General features: G+C 31.0%; 2 protein-coding genes and 1 long non-coding RNA gene across 5 annotated transcripts; 1 reads left to right on the forward strand and 2 right to left on the reverse strand.

The window, feature by feature from the left end:
- Nucleotides 1-905: 905 nt before the first annotated feature.
- LOC130823668 (heat shock 70 kDa protein 16) lies at nucleotides 906-18,967 on the reverse strand. 3 transcript variants are annotated; one of them, XM_057688394.1, is made up of 10 exons: nucleotides 18,893-18,967; nucleotides 11,531-12,755; nucleotides 9,057-9,272; nucleotides 5,051-5,146; nucleotides 4,708-4,860; nucleotides 3,409-3,600; nucleotides 2,609-2,755; nucleotides 2,404-2,532; nucleotides 2,174-2,304; nucleotides 906-1,455 (listed from the first exon to the last, which is right to left on the reverse strand). In XM_057688394.1, exons 2-10 carry the CDS (start codon nucleotides 12,698-12,700, stop codon nucleotides 1,353-1,355), a joined length of 2,337 nt encoding a protein of 778 aa, XP_057544377.1. In that variant the 5' UTR covers nucleotides 12,701-12,755; nucleotides 18,893-18,967; the 3' UTR covers nucleotides 906-1,352. The 3 variants fall into 3 exon arrangements, with proteins under 3 accessions (XP_057544377.1, XP_057544376.1, XP_057544375.1); XM_057688393.1 differs by lacking the exon at nucleotides 18,893-18,967 and adding an exon at nucleotides 13,173-13,512 and having other exon boundaries at nucleotides 11,531-12,751; XM_057688392.1 differs by lacking the exon at nucleotides 18,893-18,967 and adding an exon at nucleotides 13,173-13,511.
- Nucleotides 18,607-19,238, reverse strand: LOC130823669 (uncharacterized). The gene has a single exon (XM_057688395.1). The coding sequence runs from the start codon at nucleotides 19,107-19,109 to the stop codon at nucleotides 18,711-18,713; it is 399 nt and encodes a 132-aa protein (XP_057544378.1). The 5' UTR covers nucleotides 19,110-19,238; the 3' UTR covers nucleotides 18,607-18,710.
- A 2,031-nt stretch (nucleotides 19,239-21,269) lies between these two features.
- Nucleotides 21,270-22,243, forward strand: LOC130824117 (uncharacterized). Its single transcript, XR_009046678.1, has 3 exons — nucleotides 21,270-21,598; nucleotides 21,716-21,814; nucleotides 21,915-22,243. It is a non-coding gene; the product is annotated as an uncharacterized LOC130824117 (long non-coding RNA).
- The last annotated feature ends 2,330 nt before the right edge of the window (nucleotides 22,244-24,573 follow it).

Consider the following 24,573-nt stretch of genomic DNA (forward strand, 5'->3'; position numbering starts at 1 on the left):
ATTTAAATTGACATTTTAAATATTAAACAACTAAAATTAATTTTAAGTACGTTACTAAATTGTTAAATTAATTAATGTTTCACAAATTTTTGAATAAAACGATTTTAAAACGAGATAATTTTTATTTGGTTGATTCAATGTATATCACTAATCCTTAAAACGATTAATTATAAATCTACAATCATAAAATGACCACTTCTAGCCTCATTTCTTTTATTTCAGTTTACTAGAGAGCAATTTATGTGTGCATTAGCTTTTGCACAATGTCAATTTTCTTCCAACAAAATGTAAATAGTGGCATATTCTTGTATTGACGGCAATATAAGGCTTTTTGGTTCAAAAACAATAAATTTTTTAATATTTAATTTTACTGTTAATTTTTTAAATTTACTCCAATCGAGATAAAATCAATTCTCTTATTTTTAATTTTAAACTTATTTAAATTAATTTGATTCAATAAATACACTATTCTGTCGGTGTTTTTAATAAAAATGAAGAAATCCCGTTAAGATACAAGAGTATACATAAGAATTTACTCAACATTGTGAATCAAGCCAATCCCCAAACCACAAAACAAATTTTACAATTACAACAGAACTGACGGAATGGTAGAGGAAGATGAAAGAGGTAAAGAGGGAAGATACAGAGGGGCATGGCAGGCTAACATCATCATCAATCCAATATCCCGCTCGAAAGTAGGATCTGAGTGAAGAAATGTGACGAACAATGTATACCCATACTCCCTTAAGAGGTAGTGCCAGAGGAAAGCGGCCAATTTAACCCCAAAAGGCTACAGGGTAACGGATGATTATTATTCGCACTTCAATATCAAAACAATGCACAAAATTAATACGAAAGATGTCAACAGTCAACACCACAGTCAATCTCCCGACACAATATACTCAAAGATTAATTACTTATAAAATAAGATTACATCAACGAACAAAATGGCGGTCGAAGACAAAATGTATCTAATGTATGTATCAAGAAACGGCACACTAAAATTGCATTGGTAACAATAGCTATGCTATAGAAAAAGACAGATATCCGAAGATACTATATGAATGTTTCTAACTCATCATAACTCATCAAGGCACACGCAAGTATACATGTTTGTGACATCGCGTGGCTAAAATAGGCTACGTTTAGCGCTTTCTTTGCCTTGTTGTAGCGGTGGCTAGGAATGTTGGATTGAGTTAACTGTTTGTACAATCGTAAATCATGGACTTCTGATTGGATCTACTGTGTAAAAGCCACACAGGTTAATAATACTTCGCCAAAGACCTGAAAAAAGAGATTCATGCTGACCGTAATCATTTGAGTACGGCCATAATGTTAAGTGGAATGGGACGTTAATCTACTTGCATGTCATCTCCTTTGCTCTTGTGATCTGAGTATGCGTTATCGTCTGATCCACCATGATAACCTTTTGCATTTAATTTGTGCCTGCAAAACCTGTCATTGATTCAGAAATAACTAATCAGCTTAAAGAACACGAATACTACCCACTCAAAAAGAAAAATACACTACATGACACCTCAAAGGAGGCGGTGAGTTTCAAAGTTCGGTTTCTGTAACCATTGACACTTGACAGCTGACATTAAGCCGATTGAAAACATCGTTAACAAATTCAAAAGAAGACATCACTTCAAGCAGGGAAACCCCAAATAAGTTGGTAGTTTACAAGCAATAAAGATGATTAGAAAAATTTAGTCTCTATGCCCAGCATATGAAACGCAAGTTTCAAGGTGTGCAACCATGGATGACTTCGTCTACTGATCATGCCTATCCCTCACCAAATTTGAAAAACTAGTTCAGCCCACAAGTCATCAGAGAACATGCAGCATGCCTCTTTAGCCGCAAACTTAAAAGCGCCATGACAAGCAGCTTTAAATATTACAATCTTATTATTGATTAGGTTATCTTGATTAAGAATTTAAGATGAAGCATATTGAGAAACGCTGCAACCATGGGCACATTAAGGATTACGGAACATGTGCTCCTCTGTAAAAATGGGCAGCAGATGTCATGTTTTATCAAGATATGAACCAAGATCAAAGCTCATTCAAGTCAATTGCTCTTAAAGCACTCATTTATCCTACAGAGATGCCCTATTATACTAAAAGCCTTACTAAAAAGATAGTAGAAGAAAGCAAAACAACAAAGACATTACTCTCGTAATTTTTTTGCACTTTCTTCAATGTCTCTTGAGCATATCACTGGATCATCATATTTGGGCTGCAAATCGTGCTCTTGAGTTGCGCCTCTCAGCCACTGTTCCAAATTAGTGCATTCAGCTAGAACCTAACACAACATAAAATAAATTTCAGAAGAAAGCAATAGCTCAATTGTTTATTTATTACTAATATAGTTGATATTTAACAAATTCCCGTAGAACCATACAGTTTCTTTTTCATTGTCTGTAAGTGATCGTGCAGCTATCTGACATTCTTTTATCGTGTCAACCGCAGTATTCACTGCATGTTGCCAGCTCTCGTTTTCCTTATAGCGGTATTTGATTGGATCCACCAACTACCAAAAAAAGAAAGGGTTCAGCACATTACAAGTGGTAATTATTGTGTCAGATCAGAATTGAACTACAAACAACCTTTTTAAGATCGTGCAGCCTGTCAGCATAAACATGTGCAGATTCATCAACTCCATCCTCGTAAAGCCAGTCCTCGGTCTGCTGTAGCTTCTCACAGATGGCTGCCTTTTCTGGCTCTGAAGTATAATCCTTGTATGTACTCAAAATCTATGGAAGTACACAGCTTAGTTATTGTTCTAATATAACAGAAAAAAAAAATAAATAAAATAAAAACAAAAAAAATTTCATCATCTCAATGACATTAAGCGGGTTCCTACCTAGGCAAGCTTTTCTTTGAGTTATCTTTCAAATTAAAAAGTAAAAGTGCGTCTTGCCCATGAAAGGTGTGCGCCTTGCACCGATAAAAAATAAGAATATTACATACTCCACTACCTTACTAAACCCCCTTCATGCTTTTTTCCAACTAGCGTTTAGACTAAGCCTAACCACTAGCCTATCCCTTAACACTGCTTACAAATACTATGCCAAAAGACCCCCACAATTATAGAAATATACAACATTTTTAAAAAGTACTACTATAAAATCATGCTGTACACATACAAACATATTTCTTATCTCAAAAGGAAATACAAAAGCAACGTCTATGTTTATCCATGTGTTCATTTAGCTACCAAAAGTTCATACTTACCCCAAAGAAAATGCAGTAGATAAAGCAAGCACAGAAAGCTGAAATGCTAAATTACACTCGCAAAAATAAAACCGTTGCAAAGTATAAATTATGTATAATAGGAAATTAATGATGCTTCAACCAGAATGCAGCAAGTCAATAACAAAAGAAACATGGAAATTCGAAGCTCTACCTTATTGCGAGTTTCATACACATAAGACTCAAGGGTGTTTTTCTTCTCTTTGGCTTGCTCAACCTTGTAGTCCTGATCGGCTAGTGCAGCTTCTGTAGCTTTTAGAAATTCTGTATCAGTTGTGCGACCTAATACACACTCATCAATTGGTAATGCCAACCGAGCCATGGTTTTATCCTTCCTATTGTGATTCTAGAAAAAATAAAAAGAACTGTTGTATCAGCATTATAGTTTAGCTACAGTATAGCTCCTTCTCAGGAGAAGACCTAGCATCCTAGACCCTGGTGTAAATATGATCAGGCTGAAAAAAACCACTACAACAAACATCAATCACTTCCAGTGGATTCTACCACAATTATCAAGATGTATACAATCCAATCCAAACTAATCAAATAACACTAGTGAAGGTGCAATCAAAATATACATGGTACTGCAGTCATAAAAAGGTACCACTGTAGAATTTTCACCTTATTTACAATGTGACAAAAATAAAAGAAGGAACAAAGATATGCCATCACTTCTGAGAGCATTGAAAACAAGCAGTATACATTGATATAAAATTCTAAAACAAGGAAACAAAACAAACTAAAATCTCTTTTACATCATCCATTGTGACAGTCTTAGTAGAACATGCAGTCTAAGATAATACAGTCAATTAAACAAGTTCTAAAGTACATGTTACTACCCCAGGGGACAAGAGCTTTGAAAATCCAGTTCAAATTAATTCAGAGACCTAAAAATAAATTCAACAAAAAATATTATATGATTCCACTGTATTGATCTTGAGAGAATTTCAAGGCCTAAGATTGGATAGACAGTTCACTCAAGCCTAATAACATGACCATATGCCTCATTTGGTAGCCACTAATAACAGGTGGTAAGGTAATAAGTTTTTCACAAATTTGCAAGGAAAACCCCATGGTAGTTTAACTTAGGCAAAAAATGTGTCGAAGTTTCAATTATCACCTAACACCATCTTTTCCAATGGCAATCAACAATTCAACATCAACGGTAATGAATTTATTTTTAAAAAAGCGTGTTTGAATATAGATATGCGCTACCATAGAAATTGACATGTGATTTCCTTCCAAAATCACATTAGAAAGTATAATTACAGTATTACACTATACCAGCACTTTGACTTGCTACTAAACGAAGAGATAGTGTTACATGGGCCAAACACCAATGCCAAGGAACTCAATTATGGGATGGAGACAAATAAACAAATTTTGCATCAAAGTCAATCATAACAAATCATTTCCAATTAAATATCGTAGTTCAAAAACGGCATCAACTCACATAGGATGCTGAAAATGGCTTGGATGCAAAATGCTTATCTACAGCACTGATTTCTGCATCGGGAGATTGATTCTCAAATTCTGCTTCCATCGATCCCGAGGATATGTCTGGGTTGCTTCTCATAACTGGTTCGTCTACAGAGCCCCCTACAAGCTGTTACACTGATATAATAAGTCCCCATGATAAATGAGTAGAGAGCCCTCAGAGCAAGGGAGTATCACGGATGGAAGAAGATTGAGTTGATCCTAGCTCTCCAACCTTTCTTCTTATCCATATAACACCCTGTGCATAGAAGGGTATTGTAGTACATTCTGGATTCAGAAAAGTTTTTAAAAAAACTCACAAAGGCAGATTGTAAAGTGACTGTCCCATCTAGAGTGAGAACAGCTTTCACCTTCACATTAGCACTTTCAGTATCAGCCACCGGAAAAGGACCAATCTGCACAAGAAAGCATTGAGAATGTCATTATTAAACCACAAAAGATCTATGAAGATATAGGCAATAGTAGTAGGAAAATGACTGTTCAGAAGTTTGGCAATTTTCCAATCCCAAAGGCTAAATAAACTTTACTGTTGTTTTTAGTTTACTTTAGATATATTATATGCTAAAGCATGAATCTCCAAACCACCCCAAATGCTTGTCAAATTGAAAATGTGTATTAAACAGAACAAATAACAGATAGTTGCATAGTACAACCAATTTTAACACTGCCAAACAACTAGTAACTCTTGCATGGCAGCCAGAGATCATACCCTCCAAGAACAACCTTGGTTTTAAGGCACGAGGATCGAGTAGTGCATAAAGAAAATCAGGACATATGAGTAGATTGGTTGGGCTGGCACTGCGCCTCAATGAACCTTACGCACTTTACAACAAAAACAATAACATGTGCAAGTTTGCATAAATTAGGACTGTACAGACTCGTTCTCATCCCAAACCAATGCCAGCACAAAATTCCTAGTTAAAGCAATAAGGTTGACAGCCATAATCGACTCCCTTTAAATATCCTCAACTTTTCATCATGCCCTCCAGTGCAGCCCCCCAGCTCAAAGAAATAAAAGACAAAGAAGAAAGAAATAGGATATTCATTATCAAGTATACTTACGATTCAAAAGCATCAAATACTTTGCATTTAACTAATAAATTTTACTCTAGCATCTTCACTCTTACCTAAATGCACCTAATTTATGAGAAACATCTTATATCAACCAGTGAGAAACATCTTCACTCTAGCATCTTCACTCTTACCTAAATGCACCTAATTTTATTCTAGTATTCAAATTTAATTGTCTAAGAGAAAAGAATATTCTAAAAAATATAACATTGAGTTTAAAAAGAGAAAGTTTCAAGATTATGTAAATAACAATGATGCAAAATCCAAGTGAGAAAGAGGTTTACGCCAACAATCACAATAATTTAACCAATTGAGGGAAATATATTGCACAGATTTTAAATGCGATTATACAAGTTATAATTATAGAGAAGAAATCTTGCTTGAAGACAAATCAATACCAAAGCCTTAGAGCGTCACCAATGGTGGATAAAATACCCACCAAAATTCTCATCTCGTGATTTTTTTTGACCATCTAATGTTTAAAAAATCTACCCTACCCCACTCATGATCAAAAAACTCATTACTATTCACTTTCTTTCAAGGAAAAAGAATGATTTTTTTGTAAGGATCAATTACCAACTATAGCATTGAAATTTAGTCATTTTCAAATAAACAGCAACAAATTTTTTTTTTACAAACAACAACCTTCAAGTTACCAAACACGACAGCGATACAGCCACTTCACCGGATGACCTGCTAAATGACCGTTGACCAAGGAAATGACCTTTGACATTCAATTAAATATATTAATCTAACCTAATTATCCAATTATCCCCATTTAAACCCTTCTTCTCCAACCACTTTCTACCCTTTTCCAATCAGCACCATTCCCCCACCCCCACCCCCATCACCACCATTCCCCCACCCCCACCCCCATCACCACCACCACCATTACCATTAAAACCCCATTAAAGGTCTACCATAACACAGCTAAGGTAACTTGATTGTTTCCTCTGAATTCACCGTAACCCAATCAACTTCAAATCAAAATAAATTTTGAAAACATCAAGTAAAATTAGGTCATCAAATATCAAACAATGGATGTCTAAACCCAACTCTTTCACCAATCTCTTTCACTCTTGTTCAGTATCATCCTTTTGGGTCTTCAATTCTTTAAGCTTGAACTTTAAAGAAGACATTTATCCATCAATTTATTCTCTTTGAACAATAATTTCCTCTCAGATGTTAACTAATCAGATGCAAGAAAAGAATTTTAAGGGATTTAAGAATTTCAATAATTAAGAAATTTCTTCCCTTAATCCTTTAACCTTTGAAGGGAACAATTTAGGGGTAGAGGGTTTAGAATTAGAAATGGGTAATTGAGGAGAGAATATGAAACTTGCTTCATTAAAGGATTACCATCAACAACCTAAAATCATTACCATTAATTCCAAACCTAAGTTGAATCCAAGAAAAAAGAACAGGTAAAAAAGGTCTATCTTAGTGCATCAGGATTCAAGTTCAATAAAACTAGCCGTCACTTAGTACATGATGTAATATTGAGGAAGAATCAATGGTTCATCTTAGTCTTATTGAACAATAACTTAGAATAAGTGCTATTCAACAACAAAATAAGAAATGAAAATAATGCATTCATTTTTAATTCAATTGTTCGAACAACTGTTGTAATTAGTGAAGAAGAATATAATTGAGATGATTGTATGTCTGTATGACTGCTCTAATGTCTGCATTAAACTGGAAGATTAGAAATCTTAGGGTTCATTCCAATCTCCAATTGAATAGAATAGATCTGAAAATGTGTGAACTAAAAAAAGAGTTTTGGAAAATAGTCTTGAAGAGATAATACCTTGACAGCTGAGAAATGGTGGTGATGGTGTTGGGGTGGGGGGCATGGTGGTGATTGGGAAGGGTAGAGAGAGGTTGGGGAAGAAGGGTTTAATTGGGGGTAATTGGGTAATTAGGTTAGATTAATGAGTTTAATTGAAAGTCACAGGTTATTTACCTTGGTCAACGGTCACTTAGCAGGTCATCCGGTGATATGGCTGTATCGATGTTGTGTTTGATAATTTGAAGGTTGTTGTTTGTAAAAAAAAAACTTTGAAACTGTTGGTAATTGATCCTTTTTGCAATAAATGTATGCAAAATAGGTCTGTTTATAGAGGAGAAAAAAAAAGAATCTTGGTATAAATTTTTATTTATTTGATATATAAATCAAAAAATAAATTATATAATTCGTAGAGGACTTTTTTTTCACGTGGGTCGAGGTGAAAATTTACCCATGAAATGAGTATTCTTCCATTTACTCATGGCATCGGTGAAAATAACACACCATTGGCAACCATAATCTTCCCCCTTTTTGTAGATTTTAATCATGCCATGGGTGTTTTTTTCACCATTGGCAATGGTCTTAATACCAACATCATGAAGAATTAAAGGGCATAAAGTAACAACCAATTTAGGCTTATTTATTAAGTAACATACATCATGATAAAATTCATATATTACAAATATTAAAATGTAGTATAATGATATCATCAATAACATGTTCATGGGACTCATCGCATGAAGCACGATTGTGCACAACCAATAGTGCTCTACGCCAATTAAGTTCATTGTTAGATTATACCAATTATATCTACATTTTGAGCTCAAGGAACTAAACTTTTTTTATTAATTTCACACCAACTTGGAAAATCTAGTCTTTCACTTCATTTGTCATAGTGTACTTACCAATACGGACGCTAACAATGGAAGGATATATCTATTAAGGGGTACCAATAATATGAAAGATGAAGTAAATTTTGAGGGTTTAAAAAGTAAATCTGATGTTGTTTAGTTTAATGTGTTAAACAAATGAGGTAACTTTTGTCTAAAAAGATATCTTAAAATAAAAAAGATTCATAATGAGAAATTTGTAAAATTTCCATTTGTGGAAAATAGGAAGACTAAATAAGAACGAAGAAAGTACTTCAAATCCAACATAAATTGCCAATTGAGTTTTATTATATCTAATAAAAAAAATTTGCAGGATCACCACATGTCCACATTTCATTACCTAAATGTCATTAAATAACTCTCCCCAAGACCTGGTTTGTAAGAGTCATTGTATGCAACATAGCCTTATTATGATAACAAAAAGTTTGTTTTCAATTGTCCCTTGATAATGAACATCATGTGCAGGTTCACTTTAATAAAAAGGACATGATCAAAATAAATAATATTAATATAGTCCATTATATTAAAGGAAAAAAATATTAGTAGCCCATAATATACCTTAAAAATGCTGATTTTTGGAGATACACCTGGAGGTAATTCATGTTCATCAACATAGAAGGCTTCCATTTGAAATTCACTGCTTTTACACATTGTAAGCACCTTTTCGCTAGGAATTGAGTGACCTTTAGGAAATAATACACCATTTGGAAGTGCATGTATGGGGCCATCCTCAAGTAAACAAAAACCTATGGAGAATGGTTGAGAATCCTCCACCTAAAATTGAAAGGAAAATCATGAAAAGAGTAAGTGTCATCAAAAAGCAAAAACATACCCAAACCATATAAACAAAACAATGCTTGGGCATCGAGCCTTTAGCCCAACACATACATAAATTAAAATATATTAAGCACTATCGAAAACTAATCAATGTTGACAACATTATGAAGAAGATTGAGACTTCGCAATGAAAATAAAACACTAGATAACATATTTTCTGATTTTAGAATAATAACTATCACAACTCAATAAGAGTAGAATTTGGGTCTCTGGGAGAGAAGCTAACAAATTAAGGATAGTTGCTTTGTAGGTACTCATGGTGCAAAACTGCGAAAATGGTTACATTTGGGTTAACGGACACGATGATGCATTAATAGGGATAATGTGGTTGTCGTATAGCCAAATATTGGCCTCAACCATGAAATATCTCTTGAAATGGCCAAAAACGTGATTAATAACCCCTTTACGATGGGTATAAAATTCAATAAATTTGAGAAGTTTTACGATATGGCCAATACAATATGACATGACATTATTTTGCATTATGATAGTTAGTTTTATCATTAACAAGGTAAGGATGCGTACATCCGACTCTTCTAAACCCACCCTAAATAAGAGTCATTTAATAGCGTTGGGGTAATCGGAAACAAATGTGTTGAAGATATTAGATCCAAGGAGTTAGAAACCATTAGGTATTAAGTTTCAATCTCAAAAACTCCATCCTAATATAAATGGAACTCCATTCTTATTCATTCCAAAAAGTCCAGCCAACAGCCCACTTAACTTCCTTGGCAATACACCCATAGTTTTGAACCCCATAAGAGTGTCATTTGAACTGTTTTCTAAATGATTTTCTTACTTTAGAGGAAGAGTAGACCATGAATGTCAATAGAAATCAATTGTATGAAAACTATAGCTCAGAAATTAGAATATTTTAAAAGTTGGGCTACTCATCATGCAAAAAAAAAGGCAATCACAGACGCATTTGCAAAAAGCAGTCGCATTGTCGCAAAAAACAGCTATAAAAGAGTAAGAACAGGAACTGCGGCCGATGCGGTATGTATTAAAAAATTGCATAAGGGAAGTTTTGAACTTACAATTGTATTATTGCTGTTGAACTACATCTATTATGCAATGATATTCCCATAGCTATTATAATAGCAGTATATGATATACTATTAGTGTATATTAATTAACTTAGTAGTTGATACTTTTGTTTAAGAACTAAAATTACAAGTAACTATAAATTTAGTGATTTTAATAAAAGTTAATGTGCTTTGATCAAGTAACGTTGTAGCAGTGAAATATTGTAGTGAAGGTGAAATAGCGGCATTACACGTTACGTGATGATCAACGCGATGTTTTGACTGTGAAAATTCAAACACCGTTATACAACAGGATTTAAAGTCGCGACAATTCTCAAACAGGTTACATAAAGGGGGTTGCATAATGTAATGGGAGAGGTTTTACTCATATTCTACGCCAATTGTTTTACCACTAAGTGAAGTAGTAACCTCCGTTTCCGTAAGAGCAAAATTTGAAAAATAACCATTCAAAAATAGGCTTCTAAGGTTCCACATTCCACGGGGCTTCCAGGTCAGAAATACAGATGAGTGATATGTGTAATAATAATAAATATGTTACAGCAACGACATGAGAAGGAATAAGCGAAAAAACAACTCAACATAACTCCCAAAAACACACATAGAAAAAAATGAAGAAAACGAAAAAGGCTGAGGAAGCCACTCGAATCTATTGACTATGGATGAAACATATGGTAACAAGATATTCAATAAAAATTGAGCCTGAGCTGCTAATCAACTCCATCCCCTTTAGTATTTCTTGCTAAAAGTAATTGTAGGACTAAACTATTGTAGAATATGTCCACAGCAGCAGCAACTGCAACAATATTGCATCTGAAGCAGGGAGATGAATTTTGTACTACCAATAATCGGAGGGAGGCTTACAAAGTGACTCCTATTCTAGAATTCCACATAATGATGGTCAGCCACAAGATGAAAAGATGACAGTATCTTCGAGACATTTAATCTCACATTGTACACACATCAAATTATTGTTAAGCTTTAAAGGAAGAAATATCATAATACCTTACACAATATGTTGAAAGCAAAAAATCACCTAAGGCAACTTTCTATACAAGAAAAGGAATCTTTGACCATGCGTTGAATTATTGTAATAAAAGTATGAGCAATGAGAGATAAAGTGAAAGAATATAAGTCAGAAAAGTTGCAAACCTGGTAATCTTTCACGCGAAAGTTTGGACTAAACATAGCACATTGCAGTGCACAACCACGAGCAACACATTCACTGGCATTTAGCTTGCGACTAGGTTCTTTTCCAAAAACTGATGACAGAACTCTGGTAATGGCTGGTATTCGCGATCCTGAACCAACAAGCTCAACAGACTGAATCTTCTCAACTGCGACACCAGAATCTATCAGAGCTTTTTGACATGGTTCAGCTATCCCCTTCAAAAGATCTGACGAGAGCTTTTCAAATTCATCCCTTGTAATAAAGCCTTTCACGTCTTTCTCATCCATCAAGCACTCAATGTTAAGCGGTGCTTCAAGGTTTGCACTCAAGACCTTCTTCAATTTCTCACAAGCTAACCGGAGCCGAATGCAAGCTCGGCGACTAGAATAAATATCAATGTTATAGTTCTGCTTAAATAGCCCTGCAAAGTGACGAAAGAGCACCTCATCAAAGTCTCGACCCCCTAAGTTACTGTCAGAGGCATGAGAAAGTACTTTCATGTGTCCAGGTGCAAACGCAACAACTGCAACTTGAGTATCAGAATGTCCAATATCAACAAAGGCAGCATAGGATGGGCCCTTGTCAGAGAAGTCTGTCTTGTAAATCCCATAACCGAGGGCAGTAGCTGTGCAATCATGCAGCAACCTTATAGGCTTAAGACCTGCAATAGCAGCAGCATCCAGATAAAGGCACCGCTGCAAATTAGTAAAGTAAGAGGGTATTCCAATCACACAATCTTTAAAAGGTGCTTCCAAACTTTTCTCGGCTGTCTGCTTCAAATGTGAAAAAAGCATTGCCAACAGTTGCACAGGAGTAAAATTATGTTGCTCCCCTAAATATTGTACATGAATCAAAATACCACCATCAGGACCCTCAGAAGTCCCAAAGGGGAACAACCTTAAATCATCTTGAACCTTAGGATGATCGAATCTCCGACCTAACAGTCTTTTCACCTGATAGATAGTAGATGTAGGATTCATAGTCGCAGAAGCAACAGCTGCAGAACCAAATAACCTCTGCTTCTCCCCAAATGATACCACACCTGGTGTCTCCCTTTTCGATTCCTCATTTAACAACACATCAATCCCCCTTTGTATCACAGCAGCAACAACACAATTCTCATTTCCAATATCAAACCCAACAACACTCATTTTACCTTGAATTATATTGGTATCTGTCGTCTGGTAACTCAACAAAGTTTTCTGCCTAAACAAAGGAACAAAATCAAAAAGCATCCTCCTATATTTCTAAACAATTTACACCAATAACCATCAAAATTCCTAAATCAAATATTAAGCTAAACAATCAATTACGCATATTATCAAATATATTAATGCTGAACAGAAGTCAAGCTATAAAACTTGAATACAAACTCATAAAATCCTCAATTACCTTCTCTCCATCACATTATCGAGCAAAACTTAAACAAATTAAACAATTATCATAATCAACTCAATAGCAAATGACAGAAAAGATTACAACACACGAATTCAAAAAATGATAAGAAAAAACCACAAAAAATTCATCAACGAACAAATGAAGCTAGATTATAGTAGCATCAAAAATCATTATAATTCTAACAACTATAATAATCGAAATCGACGGAAAAAGAAGATGACTTACCAATAATGGAAATTCGATTAGCAAAGATAAGAGCCCTAGCAAATGGAGAAGATTGGGACAAAAAGGGGAGAATTGACAAAGACTTCCAATTTTCTTCGTCAATTTATTCGATTTGAATGGGATTTTTGGGAATGTGGAAGTAATTTGCTAAATTTTAAACCATTTTTAATTTAAATTTAAAAATCTGAAATTAAGAGAAGTACTAAGTAGTCCGTAGACGTGCTTGAGAATCCAAATAATCTCGTTTAAAGCGGAAAGTTTGTAAAAGCTCAACATTGGCCTTTCAATATCCGAATCTCATCGGTCTTCCACGCGCAAGTAGGGGTGAATGTTCAGTTTGTAGATTTGTTTAATTATGCAATTAAATTTAATTTAATTTAATTTGCTTTTTGATTATTCAAACAAAAATTTGTTATAATTCAATTCAAATTAAGCTAAATGTATTTGGTTTAGACTTTTCAGTGCAATCTAAATTAAATTTCAACGAAATAACAAATTAAACTACAAAACAATTTTAAAAAGCTAAAATAGTAAACCAAAAAGGTTTTTAATCATTGTTACAAAAATAGTGAAGACAATATGAAACTTGTATTATTGAATAAAGGCTTTTTTTTTTTATTGCAAGAACACTTAAGTTATCATCGTCAATAAAAGTATTTTTTGCATGCTAAGTTGCACAAGTTTTTCGGTTATCGAGTTGTAGTAGGCTCAAACTTAATCAAAACCAAATAATTCAAATTCAAACTAAAATTAAATATGTCCAAATCATACTTCTTATTCGATTTAGATTGATTTAATTTATGGTTTTTATCAGAATAACTTTTACCTCTCATTGCAAGTCACTTCAAATATTGGGGATAATGAAATAAAATTAAAATAGCCTTTCATTTCTCTCTTATTTTAAAATTTCTTTTTATGAATAACTACTATTGAATTAATAATAAGAAAATGTATATACAAACATAGGATTGTATATAAGAAATAATTTTGTATTTTTTTAATAAGAAAAAATATTGTATTTTTTATTTTATTTTTTTCTTTAAAAACATAAGATTCATAATTATATTTTATTATTTATCATTTATTCATTCTTGGAAATTTAAAATTACTACAAAAATATTATTATGTAGAATTATTAATAATAAATAGAATCTGTTAATTTTTATGTACAATCCTAAAGATTGTAAATAATATCATTATACTAATTAATAATATTAAAGGAAAAAACTGTAAGTTCACTTTTTGAAAACTTCACATTTGATTCATATTCCTCATCATGATCAACCTAATCCAAGGGGTTTGAAATCCTCTCAATTAAAGAAAGTAGTTTTCTAACTTAATACTCTATTGACATAATTTCTTTAAGTTTTTTTTTAAGTTCTTTAATTCTTTAAACTCATAATAAAATACAATAGCCTAAATTAATAATAAATTACACCTTACATCTTTGTATATTGTTATTTGCATTAGTTTTATGCTTGAAACATTTTAACTTAATACTTACAAGTCGTAAATACACAAAATTTATTAGTACATTTTTAAGTCATAATATTTAATCATTTTTGATACTTTGAGACTACCACTTACGTATCGTTAGGCCTTCCTAAGTCCTAACACTATTCTTATTGGGAATCATTTTGTGATGTTGGATCAGATCATTCAAAGTTGTAACTTGTAAGGCTGGCATTAAGCTAGCTGTTGCTCGCTAATACTTTATGAATTTTTTTTTAAAAAAATTCAGATAGTAAAATATTAGGTAACGTGCCACAAATTATGAATTAATGTCTACCTTTTCTTTGTTCATATGGAGATACTCATAATAGATCAATTGAGCGATTATGTAAAAAAAAAAATTAAAAAATAAATAAAACAAAGGGTATTTTTTGGGTTTAATTATTATTATTATTATTAAGTTATTTATTTGTGCAATCAATCATATGAATCTCAGTGATTAAGATAGCATAATTATCTAGCTAGCTTTAGATTCCAAGAGTTTATATTGATTGTATGCTATAATAATGATAATGATTAATGTGCATGTTATATTATTGTGCAATTATGGATATAGAATTCATTTACTCTAAAAAACATGGTAATGAGGTAGGATATAGAATTATGGATATCCATCATTTTTCAATCTAAAATGGGTATATTCTATCCAAATAATAATACAACCTTTGGGTTAGAAATATGATGTAAAATATTTCAATTGATTGAGGGGTGGATGATATTTGAACATGTGACATACGTCACATTGGCTTCTGATATCATGTTAAAGAATTAATTTATTGGACCGAACCTGAGAATAGATCATAAGGGATGTCGTCTAAAGATTGAAAATTTAATTTAGTAAGGGGTGCAATGTTATGGATAAAAAGACCAAAAAAATTTTTAAAGTTAGAAGTATTAAAGAAGTAATAATATCATATATATATATATATATATATATATATATATATAGAGTAAGTGTCTGATAAGTGGATGAATCTCACTTTCTCATTCTTCATAATGATAAATTAAATTTTTACTTTAAAAGAGAAACTTTCATACCATCTGAAATATTTCTTTATGAAACAAAAAATTTCAATCAATCCTTCTCCAAGTTCCCTAAACAATTTTCATTTGTTTTAATATAATATCTAGAAATTTGAGAATAATTAATTTGTGTCTCCTTTTAAATTTGTACCTGAAAAAATTAAAGAAACAAAAATTGTTAGAGTTACGGTTGGTGGTGTTTGGTGGTTGGGCCTAGCGATGATTTCGTGGTTATTGGCTGTGTTATTGCCTCTTGTAGATATTAATATTATCCATTAAATTACTTATTTTGATTTTTGAATCTTTTCACTTATGAAATTATCACATTTGATAAAATTTATAATGCATAATGGATATTACACTTTTTGCTCTTTGTAATAATGATCTTCTAATTTCTTCTTGATCATCCTTTTCCATAGCTTTTCTTACTTCTACTCATAATAAAAAAAAACAATCAATGATAATTAGCAACATAATTACATTATATTATCTCCAACTCTCCTACTACATTATCACAACAAAATTATAATTCCTTTTAAAACAATAGCTAAACTTTCATTCATAAGTTATAACACATATATTAATAATTAAATGGACATTAATTAATCTACTTGATAAAGTGATTAAGCTAAGTATAATAGTACTGGTTATTGCATAAGATTTTGATAGGTCTATATGATTAGTAGATGTATATGACTCTTAGTTTTTTAAATATTTGATCTTAAAAGTCAAAATGAAAGTTGTAGGAGTACCTCAACACATACATTATTACCGATCATATAAAGAAAATTTGAAAAAAACTAAAACCTTTTAATAACTTTAGTCAAAAAATAAGCTTTGGTCAAATTTTTTTCCCAAAATAAGCGTTTTTAGCCTCAAAGCTAGGCTTGGTACATAATCTTCGTTACTAACAGTGAGTATAAAGAAATAGTCAAAAAATTTAGTCAAGGGTAAAGTCGCTGTTACTAACAGCGACATATGGGTTGACTGGTCAACTATAAAGTCGTTGTTAATAACAACGATCGTGCCTAAATACTGCAGTCTTCTTCCTCCTTTCTCATTTCACCTTTGGTTTAGTATTTAGGCACGCATAAGGTCGCCGTTACTAACAGCGACTTTATAGTTGACCAGTCAACCCATATGTCGTTGTTAGTAACATCGACTTTACCCTTGACTAAATTTTTTGACCATTTCTTTATACTCGCTGTTAGTAACAGCGATTACGTACCGAGCCTAGCTTTGGGGCCAAAAACGCTTATTTTGGGAATAAAGTTTGGCCAAAGCTTATTTTTTGATTAAAGTTATTAAAAAATCTTTTTTTTTCAATGTAGATGAGAAATAAAAAAAATGTATATTATAATTAAAACAAAAATGAAATAAATTTATTGAAAAAGACAAAAAAAAAATGAGGCTGATTCTTTAGGTGGATGAGTAGAATTATACTCCTTTCTATTCAACCTAGTAGTCCTATTTTTTTTTGGCACTATTTATTTATTATTCTTAATTTGTATTTTACTTTTAATTTATAAGGTAAAATATAGTCATGTAGGATCTTGTTTGATTCATCTCAATACAAGGATTATTAATATCAACTTTTTATAATTTTTAATTAAAAATAGTTAAAGATATTAAATATTAAAATGTTGTTTCGCCAAGTGTAAAAAGCTAAATGAGACTAATAGCTTGAATAGGAGGGAGTATGTCTTTGGATCATATGTATATGTATCTTGCCATGACATATTAGAAGACTAGACATATCCATCCATATGTGGCCCCATGTTGGACTTCAAAGCTCATGAAAGACAAAACAACAATTAATGGAAATAGTATTAATTAATATTCATTTATTTTATGACAATCAAATCTAAATTTCAGTCAATATATCAGGCTTAAATCAAATAAATTTACATTAACTTAGACAAAGTAGTAATAAATTTAAATAAGTTCACTTAATCTAAATAAAACAAAGTCTAAGTAACAAAATTAAACGCTCAAGTATTTTTAAACTTTGAATGCAATAAAAACTACAATAATGATAATATAAATAAGAATAGAGTATTTAAAAAAGTGCTACTTACTTACTATGCAACTGAGAATATATCGGAATCTTAGATACAAGTTTATTTAGTTAATTAATCACCTACCATTAAATAATCCCACTAGACATGGAATTAATTAGCATAATCATTGGAGTAATTAATGTATAGTTTCATCATTCATTTAACTTAACCGACTCAATCTCAATCTATTGTTAATTCGTGCACAATACATCACCAATTCATAGCAGTAATTAACTTAATTTATTTTCTCAAATTTCTTTTTTACAATTATTGTTATTATTATAATACTGACATGGTATGGTACCCTTGCACTATTAAAAACTAACAAATTTATTCCAATTTTTAATTATTTTTTGGGTTACCATAAGTCATACCTTGAATTATTGGGGCCCACAAAAAAGAATCAAACCATTTTGGGTTACAATAATTGAACTTGGAAATACTTTACATATGAGAAAAATCTAATATTACTAAAATAATGGATTGTGTGGACTTGCATATATATAATATTAGGTGGGTAAGCCTCCTAATACCATATGATTTTTTAAAATAGTAAATCTTATTAAATGTTTATGCAAGTCAATGTTTATTACCCATAAATAAACCCAGTAAATATATCCACACAACAAACCCATAATACAATTATATGAAGAATTCTCATAGCCTAACAATAATAACAAAGAAAATGGTGAAATTTATCATTTCTCTTGCAATATATTTTGATTTTCCATTCCATATAACTTTTCTCAGCCAATGAAGAGAAAAGGCAAATAGAAACAAAACTTTTATATATAGAAAACTTGGTAACAAAAAGATTAGACCAACAAAACATTATACTACCCCCGTTTCATTCTACTTACTATTATAGTAATACTTTTCCACACAATATATTATAATCGAACACATTTCGAAAAAAAGTAAATATATATAAAAGTACATTTGATCAATTGATCAAAAGCTGAGGAAGGTTGTCAATGACGGCGGAGGTCGAGCCACCGCCGCCATTACCAACTCGGAACAAGCTCTTAATTGTCTTAAGATGACCTAAAAGTTGTTTATAAACACACATTTTAGTCTTAGCCATGTTAGACAACATAGTCTTCTTTAACTTGAAAAGTCTCTTACCAATTTTAACTTTCAATTTGCTTATTCTTAATCTTAACCAGCAAGAAGATTTAGATGATGATGATGATCTCCTTATAATTACTTGATCAGCTTGTTTTAATGTCTTGTAGATTAAAAATTGTGCTTCCCTGTGGTTTCTTTCTTCTGGGTCTTCTTTCTCTATCTTTGTGTAAGCATAGCTCATATTATTATTTTTTCTCTTGAATAAATTTGCCATTAATAATTAGTTGTTTTTAAAAATGGTGGATTTTATTGGGAAATAATGGAAATTCCAAAAAAAATCGTAGATAGTAAATTGATGGGAAAGAAGGAATTAAAAGGAGGGGAGATTTGTTAAGTGGGCAGATGAATTGGGGTGTATTTATATAAGTAGGAGGGAGTGAAGTAGTCAAAGTCGTTTTTTGTTTATTTTTTAAGAAAAAGAAAAAAAAAAAATATATATATATATATATATATATATATATATATATATATATATATATATATATATATATATATATATATTTAGTGATATAATGAATTCCTTTGGTAAACAATATTTTCAGCTAAGTTTTTGATTGACTTTTAACTTTTTACTTATCAGTTGATCAAACAGTTAAAAGATATGTTTGATGAAGCTCAAAAACTGTTCTTATTTTCCAAACCATTATATAGGATGTATTATCTAGCTTTTCTCTTTCTTTACCATTTTTTCTTTAATTTACTGCTAATAATTAATAACAACGAATTTTAACTAGTAACTACATATATTCTTAATAATTGGTATACACATTTTCTAATTTGAAAGCTATTAAAAAAGTCAAAGTTAGTCACTCAGTTAAATAAATCAATTTAATTAATTAAATAGCTAATAATCAATAACAAACAACTAATTGTCTGCATACACGTAATAAAAAAAATATGGATGACAAAGGCATACCATGTGCAAGTGCATGATGGGTATTGGATTCTATTTATGTTTAGGGGCAAAATAATGTGTGAGAGAGAACACAGAGAAAAGAAATTATACAGAAATATAGGATGAGAAATCAAAGTTGCATTGTCTAAATAGAGAAATATATTTATACTAAATAAATTAAACCCAGCGACTTGAGGAGTAATATTATGATGAATTATGTAGAAGTACATAATTTCTGGTATTTGGTTACAATTTATTGAAAAATAAAATAATTACTTCACTAGTATGAAAGCTAGAGGCTGTATCATGCTTGTATCTGTTATTATCACATGGGTTATGGTTGCATTTCTCCTGCTTTTGGTATTTTATAAGAAATTTAATTCCTTAAATAATTTAAAAAATTAAAGTTTCAATTATCATTAAAATTTTTTGATTTAGCTAAAAACGATCATGATATAAATTTCTATCTTCTAATCAAGAGTTTGAATCTGTTCACTACCCCACTAAGTTTTAAATGGTTTATATAGAGTATGACTATGAAACAAAATGATGGTTTGGGTCCAAAAATTGATTTTATACTCGGAATTATTTTCTAAAATAACAAAATGCTGATTATAAATAATGAAGAAAATAATAGGCAATGGGCACACGCATAAAAAGATTATATGTTTAGCATTTTTTTAAAAAATTTTGAATAATCCAACCTTTTATCCATCCGCTGTAAATAGTTTCACGTTTAGATTATTTTTTAATAATTTAACCTTTGCTTTTAGTTTTCTATCAATATGATCTCTTATTTTATAATAATTTAATTTTTGCCATTAATTTACTATTATAATACCCTTTTAGTATGCTGACAGCAAACTAAAAATAAAGATTAATTATTAAAAAATAATTTAAAGTTGAAATTATTACAACAAATAAGTAAAATGTTAAATTATTAACATCAATTTTTTCAAAAATTTAATGGAAGATTTTTTACACAATGCTAGCTATTAATAAATAAGCATGGGGCACCAATATATTTATATACAGATCTTCTGCCTAAAATATGGAAAACAGAACAAGTTGGTGTATATGGTGGTAGATAGGATACATATTAGTTATTGCTAGATGCTTCAACATTTAATGTAGTATCGGTCTATCAAATTATTAGGGCTGGCAAAAGCTGACCCGACCTCCTAACCTGATCTGAAATCGACCAGAAATTAGCGGGTTTGGGTTTAGATTTTTGACCCAATTAATTAAATGGGTCAACCCGACCTGATCTGTTTATTTAATGGGTTAGGTTCAGGTTGAATATTTGAACCCGAAAAAAACCTGTTTAACCCATTTATTAAATGGGTCAATCAGGTCAGGTCGACCCATATTTAACCCATTTAAAAATAAATAAAATAAGCATAATAATAATAATAATAATTTAAAAAAAAAAGGTATAAAAGACCCACGAAACCCTAAACGCTCAAAGACCAAGCCGTCTTCTCCTTCCTCCTCTTCTCCCTCTCCTTTCTCTCCTTCTTCCTCTCTCTTCCCGTGCGCCTCCTTCCCATTTTCCCCGACCAGCAGCCGCCCTCCCAAGCAGCAGCAGGGGGCTGCGTCACCTTCCCCAAACAGCAACGACCAACATCTAGTCTGCCTCTGCTCGCGTCTGCTGCAGCCACGACCCCAGCCTGCTCTTCTCCCTTTTCTGCTGTGGAGGCTGCTCTTCTCCCTTCTCTCTTTAATTCTTCATAATAATTTGGTTCGTGTTTGTGTTATTTAGGGTTCGATTTTTTCGAATTTGTTGGGGTTTCATTTTTACTAAACTGGTAATTTGCATCTTGTTTTTTATTTCATTTTTCTGTTTCATTTTTATCGATTTTTTTGATTTTTTCGATTTTTCAGTTTGTGTTATGTTTACTCCATTTTTCTTTATGTTCTGCAAGATTGTGTTTAATCATGCTTCATTTTTACTCCTGCTTGCTGCTTCTCTGTGCGACTTCAGAGTGTGCCTTCTCCTTCCTCTTATCTGTGGCGGCACTCAGGTAAGAATTATTGATTTATTTCTTTGTTTCCCATTTTTCTGATTTTTTTTTGATCGATTTTTTCTGATTTGGATTGTGTTCAATTTTTCTGATTTTGCAGTTCAATCTTCCTGATCTTCAATTCAAGCTTGTACTGTGTTCGATTTTCAACTCCATTAATGGATGAAAGTATGTTATACTGTGTTCGTTCCATTAATGGATGAAGCTTGTAATGTTTTACAGTGTTAGCCATAAATTAGTTTTTATATTGTAATTTTGTAATATTGTAATTTTTGGGTCAAATGGGTCAAATGGGTCAAATGACCTGAAATATATGGGTTCAATGACCTGAAAAAAAAGCAGGTTAAATGGGTCATTAGCAGGTTGACCCGACCTGCAACAGATCAGGTCGGGAATTATACAATGTATTAAAGCCGTTAATTTAAATGATACAAGTTTTATAATTATATTTATTTTTTTCAGCCAAAAATTCTAACATAAAAACATAAATAATCAACAAATTAGCAACTATATTATAGTAAATCGTTTTCACTAATATTTAACATGATATTATTTATGATAAACATAAGAATATAATTTGTGAATACTTTGTTCATCGACTCGTTTAGAAATTGATCTTTACATGTAAATAGTTTTATGACATTTAGTAAAACACAAATTCTTAAATAATATTTCTTTGATTTTTTTTTATTTGTTCACTTTAGATTTTTTCAAATTTAATTTTTGAAGTATATATTGAAAATAAAATATATTCATATGGGATCTTGTTAGATTCGTCTTGATGTAAAGTTTTTTAATATATAATTTTTTAAAATTTTTTATGATGCGTACTTAGAGATATTAAGACTCAAAATTTGCTTTGAAAAACATGCGAAAAGTAAAGTAGACAAACAAAAAGAAACAAAGGGAGTACGGTTTTATGGTGAGATTATCTATATTAGACTGACATATATACATTTAATTTATTAAAGTTATAATTTTAAAATGATCAACTAGATAAATGAATTAAATATTCGTCTCATAATAAGACGGTCTCATATAAGACAAGTAATCTCAACAAGCTTTGATTTGTTTGGTCAAATTCCAAGTATAATCATTAGAACATCATAAATATTTATTCCCTGATTTCTATCATATATCCATGTATGAAATTTCTCGATGAAGAACGAAAACATATAAAAACATGATATTCATTCAAAATCAGTAGTCTATAGACTTAATTCTAGACAAGAAGAGTAGGCAAAGTTAGAATCAAGTCAAGTAGAGTGATAGGGATTTGCTTTTTGAATAACTTTGAACCTCATATTAGTCATATAGTTGAATATTGTCGCAATTAGAAGTAGACAATTGGAATAAAATATATTTGAATTTAATTACGTCCTATACATAGAATTATGGTAAAATTAACATTAATCAATGTATAAATTAAGAAAATTTGAAGATGACCCAATTTAATACTCAATTTAACATTAAAATTTAATAGATTAATATTCTTTTTAGAATTATAAGGTTGACTGGGAGAAGAAGAAAAATAAATAATATTCGATTTTAAAATTTTGTTTGAGAAAGATATTGTTGGCTTTAACTGAGAAAGACCCAATTCTTCTAAATAGAATATTAGTTATTCTAGGTCTAGTATTATATTAACATGCATGGATCATTGTCTAATTCCCCAAGTTAGAAATAAATATATTCTATGTTTTTTTATTTATTGAGAAAATTTTCAAATGTTGATATTTAATTGAAGGAAGATTAGGTTGGTCTAACTCGTGCACTAGACTAATCTGTATTTAACTTTAATACTACGTTTAGATAATATTTTAGGAAGAAAAAAAAAAGGAGAAGAGAAAAATTATGGTGGCATATAAATCTTTCAAAAGTTACAAAAATTTATTTTAGTAAGATGCGAAAAAGTTCTCTCTTCAATTTTCATCCCTCCAATCTCTCCCCTTCTCTTCATTTCCCTTTAGATAAGACTATTTATATCAATCAAGAATGTCCATATGCTTTCAAGAAAGCTTGTTCATCGCAGTAATACTTAAATTTATGATGGTTGACCTCATCGAAAGTTCTAAAAAGTACACATAATTGAGAACAGAGTGCATTGGAAAAGACTCATTTTAGTTTTTGGGTTAATCTATACAACTCCAATGAATATTATTGTCAAATCAGAAGGGGCGTAGTTTTACATTTTCTCCTCTTTCTTTTTATTTCTTATAATCCAAATATAGTAGTAACGATACAAAATATATTCTTAATTTACATTTAGTAAATTCATTATATATAAATTATACTCCCTTGACTTTTTGGTCCAATCACCAATGTAACAAACAATAAGAATTGAGAAACAAGCTAATAAAACATTAATAACCCAATATATTTTTTATGCCCTTTTGAATAACACTATTTAAATTAAAAAATTCACCCCTATTTAAGTGAAATAATTTTATTGCAGAGAATCAGAAAAAGCATTGATCATTTAAAAAAACTCTCAAATCATTATAGGAGAAGAAAATACAACACATTATGAAGTATTATTTCATGGTGATGAAATAATACGTGTGGGCGGCGTTTTACTACTTGTCACAACATATAGGACATAATTTTATTATTAAGATTATCTCTTAGCTTAGTTGTGAATGTCAGTGATGTTATGAACTAACTCCATAATTCATTTTATATATATATATATATATATATATATATATATATATATATATATATATATATATATAATAATAATAATAATAATAATAATA

Source organism: Amaranthus tricolor, chromosome 9 (genome assembly GCF_026212465.1).
Source record: "Amaranthus tricolor cultivar Red isolate AtriRed21 chromosome 9, ASM2621246v1, whole genome shotgun sequence".
In the NCBI taxonomy this organism is placed as follows: domain Eukaryota; kingdom Viridiplantae; phylum Streptophyta; class Magnoliopsida; order Caryophyllales; family Amaranthaceae; genus Amaranthus; species Amaranthus tricolor.

Excerpts from the sequence above, each read along its gene's own strand:
- LOC130823668 (XM_057688394.1), bottom strand. The coding sequence starts at position 12,700 with ATGAGTGTTGTTGGGTTTGATATTGGAAATGAGAATTGTGTTGTTGCT. Across the intron at positions 2,756-3,408 it reads TGTATGAAACTCGCAATAAG|ATTTTGAGTACATACAAGGA; the intron begins GTAGAGCTTCGA and ends GTACTTCCATAG. Across the intron at positions 2,305-2,403 it reads CAGACAATGAAAAAGAAACT|GTTCTAGCTGAATGCACTAA; the intron begins GTATGGTTCTAC and ends ATGTTGTGTTAG.
- LOC130823669 (XM_057688395.1), bottom strand. The coding sequence starts at position 19,109 with ATGGCAAATTTATTCAAGAGAAAAAATAATAATATGAGCTATGCTTAC.